Below are 18069 nucleotides of genomic sequence, written 5' to 3'. Positions count from 1 at the left end.
TTAGTTTTATTTTAGTTTCTCAACTTTGATCATTTTAAAGTTCGATGTGATATTATGAGATTATATTATTATCACTTGATCTTTTAAAAGTAATTATATTGTATAATCGTGTCTTCAAATCTTAATTAGATTCAAGTTTAGGGATTAAAATCAAATATTAAAGGGGACAAAAGAAATAAAGTATCAAGTTCAAATGTCAAAGAGGACAAAAACAAATACAGGTATAAAAAAGATTTAATTATCAAATTTAAAAAAAAATGAAAAGAGAAATGAAAACGATATAGATGGCAATATAACCAAGAAAGAAAAGTTGTGAAATCGGAAATTGGTTAAGAACAGCTGAGAAACCGAAATAGAATATAAATAATAATGATTTTTTTTGTATATTTGTAAAATTAATTTTTAGTAATGTTTATAAATTCTTTTTTAAAACTTTTATCAAATAAAATAAATTTCATTCTATTAAAAAAAGTAAGAACTCAAAATTAATATAAAAATAAAAAATTGAGCCAAACTAAATTATCATCTAACTATTTCAAAATTCAAAAAATTTGCCTGTATCAAATTAAATTTATTCATAAGTTTCTTTTACCTATATAAGTTTGAATTACTTTTTGAGGTTTGAATTAGGTAACTACTTTTATATTGAAATTTGAATTTTTTTTATCTTAATTAATTTTTGAACTTGATAATTATTTCCACACTAGGTTTTAAAGTTTTCTTTGTGTCTAAACTAGTACATGAACTTAGTAATTGTTTTCACATTGGGACTTGAATTTTTTTTTATCCAAGTTTATTTTCTTAAAACTCCAAAGTTTAGGTTTCAATGTGGAAACAATTGTGAAGTTTAGGGACTAACTTAGACAAGTGAAAGTTGTTGCCAAGTATAAGTTCCAAACAGTTATTTAACCTATTTATTTTCTACATAGCTTTACGTATATCCAAAGGAAAGAAAATTCCATAAGTTGCGCAGCTTCAGTGATATTTATACATGTAACACAAAGATATGCAAGAAATGAGCACCCATATTCTCAACTGGAATATCAAAATCCGGCAACATATTATTAGCACAGATGAATACAAAATTATGCTTTCTACAATCAACGTGTAGAACATACAACAATAAGAGTTACATGATGTTCTAAAAAGTCATCCCAAAAGAAAACTGATACAAAAAAAACTCCGAATCTAAGCATTTCGGAACAAGAAAACCAAAAACATATGACCACCATATATATATATATATGTATGTATATAACTCGACCTAAAATTTGACATCAAAATAATCGAATTCATTTGATTATCAACAAAAACAAATGTCTGCAATGAGCTCTTACATTATCTATTAGACCCACGGTCCAAAAAAGTCTCGAGGCTCGATCCTTAATTGATGGCTTGTAAAGGACTAGATCCAGCAGAAGTCACGGAAAAACTTATGCCATCAGATGCAAGAGGGCCAGATTCAGATCTTTTGCAGATGTTGTACGGTGAGGTGTTTGATACCCTGAAATGTAAACCGGAGTAATGTAAAGTCTTGGAAACTCAGATTTGCAATGCAGCATAAATGTTCAATTCTCATTTTCTAACTGTATATGTATATGTGTGTGAGTGTGTGTATTCTCGGTACCACCAAAATCCGTACTGCAAGGGTGGTAGTAAAAACAATGGATCAAGGTGATAGAAACTGGAAATAATGCTTGAGGCATGTAGAACACCGCATTTCAAAAGGAACAGGAAGAACAAAAGCAAAAGCAAGGCTTCGCCATATTCTTGTACATCGGGCATAGTTCTAGTGCACATGAGGCATTTCTTTCTTTTGGTTCTTACTCACCTAATAACTCATTATGGGGTAAAAGTACTATAGAGGTCCTTGTACTAGGAGTCAGATTGCATTTTGCCCCCTCTATTAAAAAATGAGCAAATTATTTCATCTATATTAGATCAAAGAGCAAATTGGTCCTATTAAAATTTTTTTTCATTTTTACGGTTAAAAACTAGTCTCTGTACGTTGTCATGAGATACACATGGCACTTAATGTGTAACTATTTATTCCATCAACTATGTCAGTTTTTAACAGTAAAAATAAATGAAAATTTTAACTGAAAGAACTAGTTTCCTCTTTAATTTAATATGTAGGGACTAATTTATTCATTTTGTTCAGTAAAAGAGGCAAAATGCAATATAACTCCTACTACAACAGTCTCCATGATACTTTTACCCTCATTGTGGCTGTCAAGAGGCATATCTAAGTGACGTAAGATAAGTTCTTTTGAAATACATTATGGTAACATATTTTCACAGGCATCTAATATGTACCATTTCAATGAACATTCAAATGATTGTCATCAAATTGATAAAACAAGCAAATACCTTTCTTTACGCTTCTCTAAAAATCGAGCCAAGGATGCTTTACGAGCCTGAGGCACAGCAACTGCAAGAAAAGATAACATGACTCTCAGAAAACAAAAGCAGAGTACCGGAGAATCCTACCTGAAAAGAAAGAGGTTAGTACCTGCAGGATTAACCAATTTTGGAGGATCTGGTTGGTTATTAGTAGATGCTAAAGCTCCTATCCTTGTTGCAGCTGTTAGTTCATTGGTGCCACTAGATCCTGCAACAGGCTGTAAACTGACATGGGAGGTTACAGAAAGGTGATTTGGAAGACCCGAGAAAGGGGACAAGGTACAAGGTCGTGGAATATGTGTCTGCGGTTGAGTCACAGGTGCCGTTTTACTTTGAGTCGTAGAAGAAACGTTTCCAGCAAGTAACATAATAGCTTGGGCCTAGATATGGAAGCAAAGAACTAAATATTAACTGTGTCCAACAGTTCAACAAAATACGAAGAAGTAATATGGTCACCTTGTCGGGAGATACATCATCGTACACACATACAGATCCAGCATAAAAGATAGTCAATTGAGCTGGTGCCCTAGAAGATTTGGCAGCATTCCTACAGAAGGTTGCAGGTTTAAGCTAAATATTTATCATACTGTTATTCAGATTCAACAAATAACTTGCAATGGAAGTTTAGATACCTAAGATCGGTAGTACCGATGATAGGACTTGATGGAGGAACAACAGATACAGGTGCAGCCATGATTGGAACTCCGGTAAAAGGTTGCGGGTTTATAGTATGACCGATTATGTTCTGTCCGGGGGAAGCAAGATGGGGTTGGAGAAGAGGAGTGTTCATGGAAACCGTAATCGTGTGATTCGGCTGACTTGAACTTGGAAATATCCTTGCTTCGTGGGAAAGGCGGGATTGGTGTCCATCGAGTTGTTGGAGACCATAGGTGGTAGCCGCATAGTGGTTTCCCCCTTGTTTCTGCCAGTCATAGGACGAAAAATCAGTAAACTAGCAATGAAACTAAAAGCCAACCAGTTATATGAATAAAGAAATCGTTGAACCAAGAAGTTCATGATGTGAATCGACAAACCTGAGTCAAGCCAGGATGCGGTTTCTTGTTAGAATCAGCAGCTGGAATAGTCATAAAACCGGATGACAACAGAGTGTCATGCGTGGCTTTTCTCGGTTTATCGTCTCGAGCACCATCAAACGACAAGAACTGAGGAACTGTAGATACCTTGTTTGAGAAAGACAACTGCATCCCTGAACCCCTCAACAACACTGTAGAAACCAAAATATGATTTTTCTATTACATAAACACAGCTAATCTTATTTGGTTCAAGATGAAAAATATATAAATGTTTATGTTGTTGATTGGGGACCTTATAGAACTTATAGAATAAGGTCAAAAGAGCTTGCTTCTTACAATTATTAGAATTGTAAATGAAGCATTTATTGACATTTTAAAAAAATAAGACTAAATTAAAAATATATATATGAAGCCAAAACTACCATACATCATATCATGAAGAATCCAATTCATGTTGTTTATTTTAATAGATGGATAGAGAAAAAAAAAGTACAACACCTTGCCAAGTACTGGAAAAGAAATAAAAAAAAAAGGAACCCATTGGTCAGATCATCTATGGCATTGGAATAAAATATATTATTCATCACATTGTAAATAAAATAATTTATTTAATGAGTATTTCCATAAAAAAATATGTTCATATCACATGTCATTACCTCTCTAAATGCCACATTTATGAAAAAAAAAATAAAGCTTAATAATTTAAGTCCTTGATAAGAGCATTATTTAATCATGTTGTACCCACCCATGTTATTTTTATTAACACGCAACCATGTTATCTGTTAACATTTTATAATAAAATTGTCTTTTTTATAGCCTTATATATTATTTTATCTCAAATGATCTAATCCAAGCACAATTAATGATAACGTAATTTAATAATTTAAAATATTTAATATTCACAACTCAAAGAGGAGATTTGTACAAAACTATAATACCAGCATTTGAGATCATTATAATAACATTTAAAATTTAAATCATATCGATTTTTTTAAAATTTTTAAGTTAAAAATTATAATATATTAATAATACTATTAAATATAAATTTTAAATATTTTATTAAAATAAAATCTTAACTAAAATTTATTTCTTTTCACATATAAATAAAATAAAATAAACTAATTTAATAAAAAAATTGTACATCATAATTCGAATATTGGCTTTAGATTAAATAGTATCAAATATGTCAATTACGTTATTTGAATTCCCTTATATGAAATATTTAATGGCTTCAGATATTTTAATAAACAATAAATATACCACTAGAATCCCTAGTCTCGACAACTCAATATGCCGCATTTTAATATGTACTCAACAACTAAATTTAAAAATTGATTTAAAATATTTTTTGCATCTTTCTTTTTATTCGTTTTTAAATCGAGTAAAAAAAAAAAAAGGACAAGCTTTTGCTTACAGAGACAAAAATGATTCCGGGTTATTGTTTACCACGCACCGACTGCTCACATTAGTATTTGTCGCAAATAAAAAATTAATTTATAATTACATTTTCAATTATCAATCATCACTTGAATAATATTTTTTATTATTTTATTAAACATACATAGCATTATTTTCGACAAATATAAATTATTATTATATTATTATTAGACATATTATGCAAAAATTTCACAAGAATTCTAGACTTTTCTAGATACGATTTTTATTTTTTAATTTGTAATTTAATACATAAATTTAGATTTAGTATAATTATATATATTTAAAAAAATAAATACATCAAATAACTTTAAATTAGAGAAATATAATTATTTGTGTACGTAATACATAAATATAAAAAATAATGTTATATTAATAATTATATTAATAATTTATAAAAATTAAATTAAATTAAAATTTTATTTATAAAATTACATAAAATAAAAGTTAATGTACAATTTTAATTTTAATTTTAATTTTATTTTTTAAAAATAATTATTTGATACATATATCATTAAATATTTTAACAGGTAAATAAACTAACATGTGCCACCAATTAATGTTTGAAAATTAAAAATGATAAATAAAACACATAACCATTTTTTATTTTCATTTTTAGAATTAATAAATTTTACCATTAATCTATTAAATAGTATGGACAGAGGATATAAAAAAAATACTATATATTAAATAATATATATATTTAATGGTAAAGTACACCGAGTAACACCTAACCAAAACTAAGAATCTAACGCTCAAAGCAACATACAGCCACTGACAAATTGTCAAGCTTTATTAAAAGTACCTAGGACTGCATTAAAGTAATTGTACCTTGTGTAAATCCAAGGGTTGTACCCCAACGCGCTTTTTTTTTTAAAAAATGTTTATTATATTGTTATTATTTATTTTCATTTAAACGAAAAGGACATTTTACTCGTGGGTTTTCTTGTTGGCGCAAAACTTTTCCTACCCTACCTTACCACTTGTTTGGTTCCCGAGAAACTTGAGAAACTCGAGAAAATGCATTAAATTACTCAAAGAAGAAAAACGAATACAAAAACTAAATATACGTAGCCTAATTCAACACCGTCATTATTTCAACAGCAAAAAATATTTAAAAAATTCCGAAATAAAATCAATTACCTGAATCATCAGGCTGAGCATTGGAAGGCTCTACTTTGATTGTAATTGCAGCATTTTTGGACCTCAAACCGATAAAATCTCTCTCCATAATCTCCAAAAGAAAAGGGCTTAAAATATATAAAATCTACCAAAAAAAAACAAAAATCGAATGGAAAATTTTCTCTTAAAAAAGACAATGCTTAGCTTCTTGGAGCAGGAGAAAAAAAGGTATGGAAGAGAAGGGAAGCAAAGGAACAAAAGAGAAGAGGAAGCACTATATAAATATATTATATATGTTTTTGTATTATAATTAAATTAAATTAAAGGGCGTGGAAGGAGAAAAAGAGAGAGAGAGAGAGAGTCTGACTTTTTAACTTTAATGAAAATCACATGGTGGAGTGTGGACTGAACTATTATTTTTTAAAAATATTTTTAAAGATCACTTTTTTTTATTTCCTTTCCTTGTATTTTGTAATTCTTTTCAAATTGGTATTTAATTTTTTTAATCTGTCCTAACTTTTTAAATTTAGTTTCTGACTTATATTTTTGTTAAGTTGTAATAATGTCTGAAATTTTTAAAAATTTTATATAAAATCTAAAAAAAACTTGAAACTTTGAAGTGATGATTCTCAACTTATCAAGCCTCGAAAAAAATTCAAAAATAAAAAGGAAAATTTTATCTAATTGGGAGAATAACTATTACTTTATTTCATAAAAATAATTAAAATATAATATAACATAATATGAGAAAAATATCAACATAAATATATAAATGATTAAATTTTCAATAAAATTTTTAATATGAAAAAAATTGAATATTCAAATTAAACTTAAATATAAAACAATATAATAATCATAAATTTTAAACAATTGTGAAGTAAAAAAGAGAAGAAAAACACTAACAGGTTACACCGTAGAAGCCATGTGGGTTTAAAAAATAATAATAATAGTGAGATTTGTTTTCAACTCCTTAAATTAATTAAAAAAAATCCATTATTGTTAATTAAAAAGCCACGATGTCTTACAATATATTATCTCGTAAAATGAGATTTGTTGAGTGAGTAAACAATGATTCACGAGCGAAAATTTCGAACAAACAAAAAATTATATATTTATATATTCACTAGCCAAAATAAGGTTTTAATATTAAGATTCGCGGGCTTCAGAGAGAGTGACGACAAACGATCAGTTAAATCCTAAAGGCCCAATAAGGTTTCGCCACGCTCAAACTTATTATTATTTTTTAGATTATTCATTTAATTGAATAATTTTTTAAGAGAAATGATTAGTTTATTTTTAAATTTATCGTATAAAGATTAATTTATATATTTTTCAATAAAGAGAATAAAATATAATTTTATTTCTAGTATAATTAAGTGTGTTCGTTATATTTTTATATATAAATTCATTTGAATATGCAATGGGATTAGTTTTCTTAGAGTGCGTTTGGGGCGGCGGTGTGGTGCGTTTAGCTTACTTTTTATCTCACGTTACAGTATCTAATCTCACTGTCACCACTATTTTTACACTAACCGCAGGTAAACGTATCGCCCATCCAAACTCACCCTTAGCGGTGATGACTTCAGTTTAGATAGTGATGAAATTAGATATCGTAAAATAATAATAATGCAAATTAACAGTGCATACCAATTTTTTGTTGAGGAAAAAATGTTTGAGGACTTCCTTGTCATAAAGACAATGACACAAACATATGATTCAATTAATTATTGTATAATTAATTTCTCTAATCATGGTAATCTAGTTAAATGGTGTCTCTAAAAAGTGTACTTTAATTAAATGACAATGATATGTTGATGCATTAGCAATGAACTTGAAACCTTCAAAGTTACAAACATGGGACAAAAATCCCAGAAAGATAAAACACGCTTTTACACTTTTTTTTATTTTCTCTCGTTCTTAGAATAAAATCTAAGAACCACGTAGAAAAATAGGCGGTAAAGTACACCCCAAGCTAACAATATAAGGATATCATACCAAAGATTCTCCAATTTAATCCCCATAGATGATATCACGTCTTCTCCTATCATGGTGCAATCTGCAAGTGCTTTGTTTTTAAGGTGCAAATCACTATGTTTCAACTCCCCTAAAGGACCCGGCGAAAGATCCGATGGGTTACCGGAAATACAAATTTCTTTATCTTTAAACTCATTCACCAACAAAGCTTCAAAAGGGTATTTAATGGCGGAAATGTAATGTAACCATCTCCAATAAATGGGTATTTTGTTACCTTTAAGAAAGAACCCACAAGTGAGGAAGAAAAGAGCTGTGGTAGCGATTACGACGGCGTAACCAGTGATGTAACTCGGGACGAGTGCACTCACTAGCATGACGTAAGCATTGGTGGTGATTAGAGAAGCGTACAGAATTAACCAGAAGTTTAATACGCTGCTTTGTAGGCGAAGCCAATATTTGGTAATGGCGGCGAATGTGAAGCCTTGGATAGCGAAGAACGGGAGGTAGACAATGAGGGAAGAGATGACATAAGATGACGCACGATAAGCGTTATGAGAGGTCTCTCTAATGAAGATGAACCGTTCTTGGATGAAAGTTGGGACGGCATCGTTGGAGGAGAAAAAGACTAAACAAATGGCGAAGATGTAGAAATTTAACAGCCGGTTGATCGTCTGAAAATCGTGATGGCTTAAGTTTCGGAATAGGGAAGATAAAATCACCGCCATGACCGTCAATACGATTTCCCGAGAAAGGAAAAGCTCCGGTGTACGAACCACGTTAAGCGCCGTCCTCCACGACAGCACTGCGACTTCTCTCAGCCATGGGTTAGCGAACTTGGGGCCGTGTTCTGGCTTGTCCAACACTTCTTCCATGTCAAATTCTTCGTATGACGAACTGTAAGCAATCGGGGTCTTTCGGTAGTGTGAAGGTGTTTGGGGTTGAGCCATTGCATGCTGTCGGCCGAAAACATAGCTTCTTACACCAGGAGTTGTAGCCGGTGTTACACCAGGAGTTGTCGTCGGTGTCCACGATGGTGCACGACGAGGAGTTCCGGTAACACCACGGTAAACCCAAATGGAGAAATCTTTATAGAATTGAGAAGCCAAACGTGGGTAAGCACCACTGTGTGAAGTACTCATTGGAGTCTGAGGTCGCCACCGGGATGATTTCCGTTCCAATGAGTAATTAAAGTTTTCTTCTTCTTCATCTTCATCTTCGTTGTAATCAAATTGGCCGGACTGTGATTGATTTGTAAGAGAGAAAGCATTGCTGCGTAGGTTAATAGCATGTCTGGAACCAGGTGTTTTCATGTTCTTCGGTGTTTTAGGTGTTTTGGGTGTTTTTGGAACCGGTGTTCGTGCAACTTGGTCTGGTTTGATACCATTACATTGGTACACTACGAGAGGGTCCAGTCCGACAGTTGATTCATCGTATTCTTTGATTAAGTCGAGGAGATATTCAAGACTGTTCTCACCGTCGGGAACTGGTCTTCCGAAACCAGAAAGGTGAGCCGGGAGAGAGGCTGGGCTTCCCATATATATTAGTCTACCCCTGTAACATTTTGTAAATATATACATAGCTTAGTTCATTAGTAACAATGTGTATATGTACATAATAAAGTACTACCATCCATTATATTGTTAACATTTTCATGGGTTCTAATCTTATTTCAAACCTAATGTCAATGATAGCACCTTTATATATGTTTTAATTTTGGGTTAATCTCATAAGATGCCCTTAAACTATGGTCTAAATTTTAAATTGGTCCTAAACCTTAAAATGTTTCATAAGTGCTTTCATTAGCCTAGCCATTAGAGCTCAAATAGTATAAAGCATGTGGATGAACTTTTAAATACATGCATCTATATGACAATTTTAAATACACATGGAGGGTTCAATTAAAATTTTAAAAGATTTTAGAAAAAATTTCAAAATTTTGAAGGGCTTAATGATAATTTTTCAAATATTTTGAGGTCCAAAGTCCTAACTCTTATAAAGATCCACACCTCTTAATACAAACATGTTTACTATAAAAGTACCATATGGAAGTCTCTATACTGGGAGTTGGATTGCATTTTGCTCCTTCTATTAAAAAAATGGCAAATCGGTCCATATACATTAGATTAAAAAGCAAATTAATCCTTCTATTAAAACTTCTATCCATTTCTACTATTTAAAACCTATCCCTGTACATCAGCCTTAGGTACATGTGCCGTGTTTGTTATTCAATCAACCATGCCCTATTTTGAACAGTACAAATGGATAAAAAATTTTAAAAAAATGACCAATTTGCTCTTTTATTTAACATTTAAGGTCTAATTTGTCAATTTTTTTAGTAGAAGGGGCAAAATGCAGTCTGACTCCTAATATAAGGACCTCTATGTTACTTTTACCGACATGTCTACGTATTTAAAATATATTTGAAGTCAATTTTGTATATTTATAAGCCACTATCACCTGGTAAAATCTATAGATTCATCACCAATCATATTCTAAAACTTTCTAGCATGAAGAGAGATTGATAATTTAAAGCATTGTACCTTGCTAAGACGGTGATACAATCTAATAGCAATTGAATCCTAAAAGAAGGTTGATGTATGGTCATGAGAATGATGCTACCACCTCGAGCTATATCCTTCACCTTCTCCACCACACTATAAGCGCTCGTAGAGTCGAGACCAGATGTCGGTTCGTCGAGGAATAACAATGGTGGTTTATGAATGATGTCGATGCCAATCGACACCCTTCGCCTCTCTCCTCCTGATACTCCTCTTCTTCCTTCATCCCCAATATATGTATGTGCTGCAGTCTACATAATAATGTAAATATTATCTATCCTATTGTATGTAGTAAAAGGCTGAGCAGAAGACTTTACCTCTAAGCCTAATTGACTTAGTAGCTCATTGACTCTTTTTTTCTTCTCCGCCCTAGAAATAGAAGGTGGCAATCGCACCTCAGCCGCAAACATGAAGGTTTCTTGAACCGTCAACATTGGAAAAAGTTGGTCCTCTTGCATTACATAGGACGAAATCATCTTCATGTAGCTTGTAGTTACCTGAACCAAAAACAATATAAGCAATATATCCCATAATCAATTATGTATTGTTGATGTGTTAATCGAACTGTGCAAAGATGGTGGCGAGGATCGGCAATTCGTCTCGCTTAGTGTAAGGTGGTTGAGATAAGAAAAAGCGAGAAAAGTTGAGGAAGGACATACGAAGAGAGAGAGAGACTCTGGGTTTTGAGTAGCTTTAAATTTTATTTACTCTTAGCTTGATTTTAAGATGCCACGTGTTGAGTTCCTATGAAAGGGTCAGAGCCAAGTACCCAAATGGTTGGCCACTATAATCATAGGTAGGGTAGTGATTTGACATTTTTTCAATCATCTCAGATGAGATATAGTGATTATCTCAAATAACGGTTAATAGGTAGGGTCTTTATGAGTGTTGAGCCAATGGGGCTCCTTAAGAATACGGCTATTTTATCAAACTGACCCAAAAAATTTTAATATTTACAAAAATAACTCAGGTTTAAAAACAATCACCAAAATGACATGAAATGAACAGTAGAATAGGGTTTTGGCCTTCTAATGGCCGGCACCACCTTGTATTTTGACCCCATGATTGCTTGATGATTGTGTCTGGCTTTCAAAAATTGATTTTTCTGGTTTTGTCCTTCTAATGGCCGGCACCAGGGTATTTTTTTTAAAATCGTATCATACTGGTATACAAAAATACGAGTATTTAAATTTTTTTATGCTGGCCTTCTAATGGCCGGCACCAGTACGAGTATTTAAAAAAAAATTTGGTGTTGGACTTCTAATGGCCGGCACCAGATACCAGTATTTAAAAATAATTTTTTTTGGTACTGGCCCGATACTGCCTCGAACCCCGATCTCGAGCCCCAATATTAAGCATCTGGCTCATCATCATACCACCTGGATCAGAATCTGCTGCAAGAAATTCCTCCATTGTTCGATGATATTTTTGGTGATGACCTCGAGCCTCAACATTCGACACGATCCGGATCATCCTCATACCACCCGAAGGTCCATCCCGAAGCACGTACACCAGGAAAAAAAATTTCGTACAGGTGCCGGTCATTAGAAGGCTAGCACCAGAATTTTTTTAAATACTAGTATCTGGTGTCGGCCATTAGAAGGCCAAAACCATTTTTTTTAAATACTCGTACTAGTGCCGGCAATTAGAAGGCCAGCACCAAAAAATTTTGAATTTTTTTTCATACTGGTTCCGGTCATTACAAGGCCAAAACAAAATAAATAAATAAATATTCGTACTGGTGCCGACCATTAGAAGGCTAAAACCATTTTTTTTTAAATGCTCGTACTGGTGCTGGCCGTTACAAGTCTAGCACCAATTTTATTTAAATTTTTTAAATACTCGTATTGGTGCCGGTCATTACAAGGCAAACATCAATTTTTTTTAAATACTCGTACTGGCGTCAGCTATCACAAGGCCAGCATCAAAATTTTTTTTTAATTGTGGTAGTCTAGTGCCGGCCATACAATGCCAGCACTAATTTTTTTTAAATACTCGTATTTTTGTATACCAATATGATATGAATTTAAAAAAAATACCTTGGTGCCGGCCATTGGAATGCCAAAACAAAAAAAAATCAAAATTTTAAAGCCTGACACAATCATCAGGCAATCATGGGGTCAAAATACAAGGTGGTGCCGGCCATTAGAAGGCCAAAACCCCATTCTACTGTTCATTTTAGGTCATTTTGGTGATTGTTTTTGAAACTGGGTCATTTTTGTAAATATTAAAATTTTTTGGGTCAGTTTGTTAAAATAGATTAGGGAAAAAATGAATAATTTTTTTTTGAAAAGTCAAAATGTAAATTTATCACTATATAAACTTATGATTTCCCAAAAATTAAATAGACTATATAGCAAATTTTCATTTTTGGAGGGAAAAGACTACTGTCTGCCCCTCTCTCCGCCCCTATCCAAGAGGTTTATTGCTCTGTCCTAAAAGGAAAATTACTGAAATGGAGGTCATACAGTAACCTGCTTTGAAAAAGGGTATATAATTATATCATATATATATATACATGTATGTATTTACTGACCGGCTTGCCATCAATTCTGACAGAACCTTGGAGACTCCCTCTAGCAATCCGACCAGCCAAAGCATCAAGGAACGTGGACTTCCCAGCACCACTAGGTCCCATAATAGCCATCACTTCACCTCTCATAGCTTGACCTGATATATCATTAAGAAGATAAGCTTCTTTCTTGATCCACTCACCATCTTTCTTTTGTTTCTTGATAACACTGTAAGACAGGTTACTGAACTCGAACCCATGACCCGATATCGTCTTCCTTACAGGCATAGGCGGCGCCATGGCATTACTCTTCCTTCCTCCTCCACCAACTGTGGCAGCTGATTTGTCCATGTCTAAAAGACTCTCTAGACTTTTGTTCGCCGTGTGCCGCCCTGTCTTCGCCATTGGAAAATCAAGACTTGCTTGAACTATGGCTAGTTATGAAGGCCTTGAAGTTTTTTAAGAGTTGAAAATGTGTAGGGGTTATAAAGAAGGGAAAATGAAGTGTGGACAAAAGGGTAAGCTGCTGGCCTGGAAATATGTAATGAAAGATTGTAGACAAAGAAGAAAAAACAAAGAAATGGACGGTAATAATGAGCTATGTGTTTCTTTGCTCCATTGGGGTTGTCAATTTTTTGCCTTGGTGTTACCGTAAAGATGATAAAGCCTTTTGTTCCATTTAAGCACCTACTACTTTTTATTATATTATTATTATTATTATTATTTATTTTCATCTAATGGAAAATGACATTTTACACGTGGCTTTTCTTGTTGGAGCAAAAATTTTCGTCGCTATGAGACAAAAGATTTCATGGCACCGTAACTATAGTCCATATGATCATATATTTCATTTTTGATACAATACTTACAACTATTTATGTTCTTAAATATAAATATAATATGTTTCAGCGCATTTAAATTTACATTTTTTATATTAACAATTACATCAATCGAGTAAAAACTCAATCGACCCTGTTCTAACTTTATAAAATCATCAAAAATTGGATAAAAATAATTATGGGCTTAAATTTATATGTTTAAAATCCTGAATGAGTCTATTTTCAATAGAAACAAACGAGAACATCATCCGAATCCCGTATGAGGAGATAATTAATTTTTAGTGAAGAAGGGTTGGAACTGTCAGACAGCAGAATAGGGGTGAATTTAAAGAATAAACTGTACTTATTGGCTAAACCAAAAATTTTGAAAATTTTATGGTAAGAAGATATATGAGCCTAGTTTCAGGAAAAATTAGCGGATCCTAATTTGGAGTTCTGTAGCTCAAGATAAAAATAATTTAGTGACTATGACACAGATGGACAGCATTGAATATACATAAGTAAATAGTGAAATTACAGATAATGTTACTTATAAGCGGTTTATAAACACCATATAAGGGTTTCCTTAAGCTTTTTTTCATATTTTTACTGAAAGTAAGTAATTATTGATTATTTCTTGAAATTTTTGTGTTTTTGTGACTTTTACAACTAGGTCCACTTGTTGAATTCATTAATTTTTGATTCTATGAAAGAAACTGAAAGTTGCTATGAATATATGCTAGAAGTATATGATGATTTAGCATGAAATTAGAGCTTTAAATTGTTTATATGCTGATTTTATTGAAATAATTGAATAGAAAGTGAATGTTTGGGACCTAATTGCAAAAGAGTTTGAAGTTAGGGTTTTATGTGGAAATTCAAAATTTCAATAGTTGTGAAATAACTTATAATGTCTAGGTAAAGTATTAATTGAGAAAAATTAGCTTAATTGAGGGGTTAACTGAGCAAAGACTGAATTGTATGAACTGTGAAATTTGGGGCGAAATAAAAATCAATATTTTGCACTAAAACTGTTTTGGACAGCAGCGGTAGTCTAACTTTGAAAAATCACCAAAAAATGTACAAATTGAATTAGAGGATGAATAAAATATGAAATTAAAGCTTATTGAGTCTAGTTTCTTATAGAAGAAACTATGTAAGCAATGGAATTGTAAATCATGAGATATAATAAATTTTGTGAGACAAGGTCAGAATGATTTCGGGTTCCCCTATTCTGAATTGGGAAAATCATAAAAAATTGGAGAAAAATAATTAGGGTCTTAAATTTATATTTTTAAAATCTTAAATGAGTCTATTTTCAAAATAAACAAATGGGAACATCATCTGAATCCCGTACAAGGAGAATATTAATTTTTAGTGATGAAGGATCGGAATTGTCAGACAGCAGAACAGGGGTGAATTTAAAGAATAAACTGTACTTATTGGCTAAACTAAAAATTTTGAAAATTTTATGGTAAGAAGATATGTGAGCCTAGTTTCAGGAAAAGTTAGCGGATCCTAATTTGGAGTTCTGTAGCTCAAGATAAAAATAATTTAGTGACTATGACACAGATGGACAGCATTGAATATACATAAGTAAATAGTGAAATTACAGATAATGTTACTTATAAGCGGTTTATAAACACCATATAAGGGTTTCCTTAAGATTTTTTTCATATTTTTACTGAAAGTAAGTAATTATTGATTATTTCTTGAAATTTTTGTGTTTTTTTGACTTTTACAACTAGGTCCACTTGTTGAATTCATTAGTTTTTGATTCTATGAAAGAAACTGAAAGTTGCTATGAATATATGCTAGAAGTATATGATGATTTAGCATGAAATTAGAGCTTTAAATTGTTTATATGCTGATTTTATTGAAATAATTGAATAGAAAGTGAATGTTTGGGACCTAATTGTAAAAGAGTTTGAAGTTAGGGTTTTATGTGGAAATTCAAAATTTCAATAGTTGTGAAATAACTTATAATGTCTAGGTAAAGTATTAATTGAGAAAAATTAGCTTAATTGACGGGTTAACTGAGTAAAGACTGAATTGTATGAACTGTGAAATTTGGGGCGAAATAGAAATCAATATTTTGCACTAAAACTGTTTTGGACAGCAGCAGTAGTCTAACTTTGAAAAATCACCAAAAAATGTAGAAATTGAATTAGAGGATGAATAAAATATGAAATTAAAGCTTATTGAGTCTAGTTTCTTATAGAAGAAACTATGTAAGCAATGAAATTGTAAATAATGAGATATAATAAATTTTGTGAGACAATGTCAGAATGATTTCGGGTTCCCCTATTCTGAATTTGGAAAATCATAAAAAATTGGATAAAAATAATTGGGGTCTTAAATTTATATTTTTAAAATATTAAATGAGTCTATTTTCAAAATAAACAAATGGGAACATCATCTGAATCCCGTACAAGGAGAATATTAATTTTTAGTGATGAAGGATCGAAATTGTCAGACAGCAGAACAGGGGTGAATTTAAAGAATAAACTGTACTTATTGGCTAAACCAAAAATTTTGAAAATTTTATGGTAATAAGATACATGAGGCTAGTTTTAGGAAAAATTAGCGGATCCTAATTTGGAGTTCTGTAGCTCAAGATAAAAATAAATTGGTGACTATGACACAGATGAACAGCATTGAATATACATAAGTAAATAGTGAAATTACAGATAATGTTACTTATAAGTGGGTTATAAACATTAAAGATGTGAAATAGAGTAAATGTGAAGTCAATACTGATAAGTGAAGGATTTTACAATGATAGATCGAGAACCCGAAGCAAGTCGAGGAAAAGAAAAAGTAGCTGATTAGTCCCTAAACTTTCATAATTATTTGCTAAACTAAGAATGGTTAAATGTATTATTGTATATATATTTGTTATTGAATCATGAATATTGTAATAATATGAAAATCGAAGCAAAAGTTCAAATTTAGCAGAACGCAGGATTGAGTACGGTTGTTTAGTGAATAGAGACGAATTGACGGATGAAACCATGATTATATCATGGCAATGTGCAAGTGTTCAAGTGTAAGACTGTAACGCCCCTAACCCGAATCCGTCACTGGAATAGAGTTACAGAGCATTACCGGAGTTACCGATTCATTTATCAGATATTTCATTAATCCGATATCTTTTCTTTTCGACGTTCAAGTCTCGTATTCAAGTCATCCGGATCTTTATAAAGAAATTTGATCGTCGTTTTCATTTATTTCATGTTATAATACATTCAACTAATGCTCTAAACAAAATTATCATTTTACCCCCAAACTTTTAATTAATGATGATTTCATCCTTAGGTTAAAATAAAATAAAATTATTACAATTTAATCCTTATTTCCAGCCGTTATTCTCACACAAATTGATAACAACCTATGAATTCTATAAAATGTCAGAATTTTCCATAATTTCAACACTTTTCAATTTAATCCTTAAAACATGTTTTTCCCTGATCTTGAGCTAAATTAATAATTTCATTCAATTTTGCAATTTAAATAATAAAATAATCCATTTCATGCAAATTGGTCATTTCTAACATTTTTTTTACAAAATTTCCCATAAAATTTTACTTTTATTCAATTTAGTCCATGAGCCTAAAACATACAAATTAGCCATGCTAGCTGAATATTCATACATATTTTCCTCCTCCTCCTCTCCATTCCACATCCTTAATTTATATAACATGCAACAAGTAACATTATCAATAATTTCACTATTTACTTATGTATATTCAAAACTGTCCATTTGCGTCATAGTCACTAAATTATTTATATCTTAAGCTACAGAACTCGAAATTAAGATCCGCTAATTTTCTCTGAAACTATACTTACTTATCTTATTACCATAAAATTTTCAGAATTTTTGGTTTAGCCAATAAGTACAGTTTATTCTTTAAAGTTGCCCCTGTTTTGCTGTCTGACAGTTCCGACCCTTCTTCACTAAGAATTAATTATCTCATCGTACGAGATTCGGATGATGTTCCCGCTTATTTCTATTGAAAATATACTCTTTAAGGATTTTAAACATATAAATTTAATCCCTTAATTATTTTTATCAAATTTTTGATGATTTTCCAAAGTCAGAACAGGGGAACCCGAAATCATTCTGACATTGTCTCACAAAACTTATTATATCTCATGATTTACAATTCCATTGCTTACACCGTTTCTTCTATAAGAAACTAGACTCAATAAGC

At 31.7% G+C, this 18069-nt stretch overlaps 1 protein-coding gene across 1 annotated transcript; it reads right to left on the bottom strand.

Annotated features, from left to right (window-relative positions):
- Positions 1 to 1041: 1041 nt before the first annotated feature.
- Positions 1042 to 13457, bottom strand: LOC107931063 (ABC transporter G family member STR). Its single transcript, XM_016862847.2, has 12 exons — positions 13062 to 13457; positions 10843 to 11022; positions 10508 to 10776; positions 8242 to 9518; positions 7488 to 7573; positions 6015 to 6138; positions 3438 to 3628; positions 3036 to 3325; positions 2860 to 2950; positions 2513 to 2783; positions 2371 to 2431; positions 1042 to 1504 (listed from the first exon to the last, which is right to left on the bottom strand). Exons 1-12 carry the CDS (start codon positions 13440 to 13442, stop codon positions 1384 to 1386), a joined length of 3342 nt encoding a protein of 1113 aa, XP_016718336.2. The 5' UTR covers positions 13443 to 13457; the 3' UTR covers positions 1042 to 1383.
- Between the last annotated feature and the right edge of the window lie 4612 nt (positions 13458 to 18069).

This window comes from Gossypium hirsutum, chromosome A12 (genome assembly GCF_007990345.1).
Source record: "Gossypium hirsutum isolate 1008001.06 chromosome A12, Gossypium_hirsutum_v2.1, whole genome shotgun sequence".
Lineage (NCBI taxonomy): Eukaryota > Viridiplantae > Streptophyta > Magnoliopsida > Malvales > Malvaceae > Gossypium > Gossypium hirsutum.
Note: the sequence above shows the minus strand (reverse complement) of the source record. Positions and strands in the feature narration are given on the sequence as shown.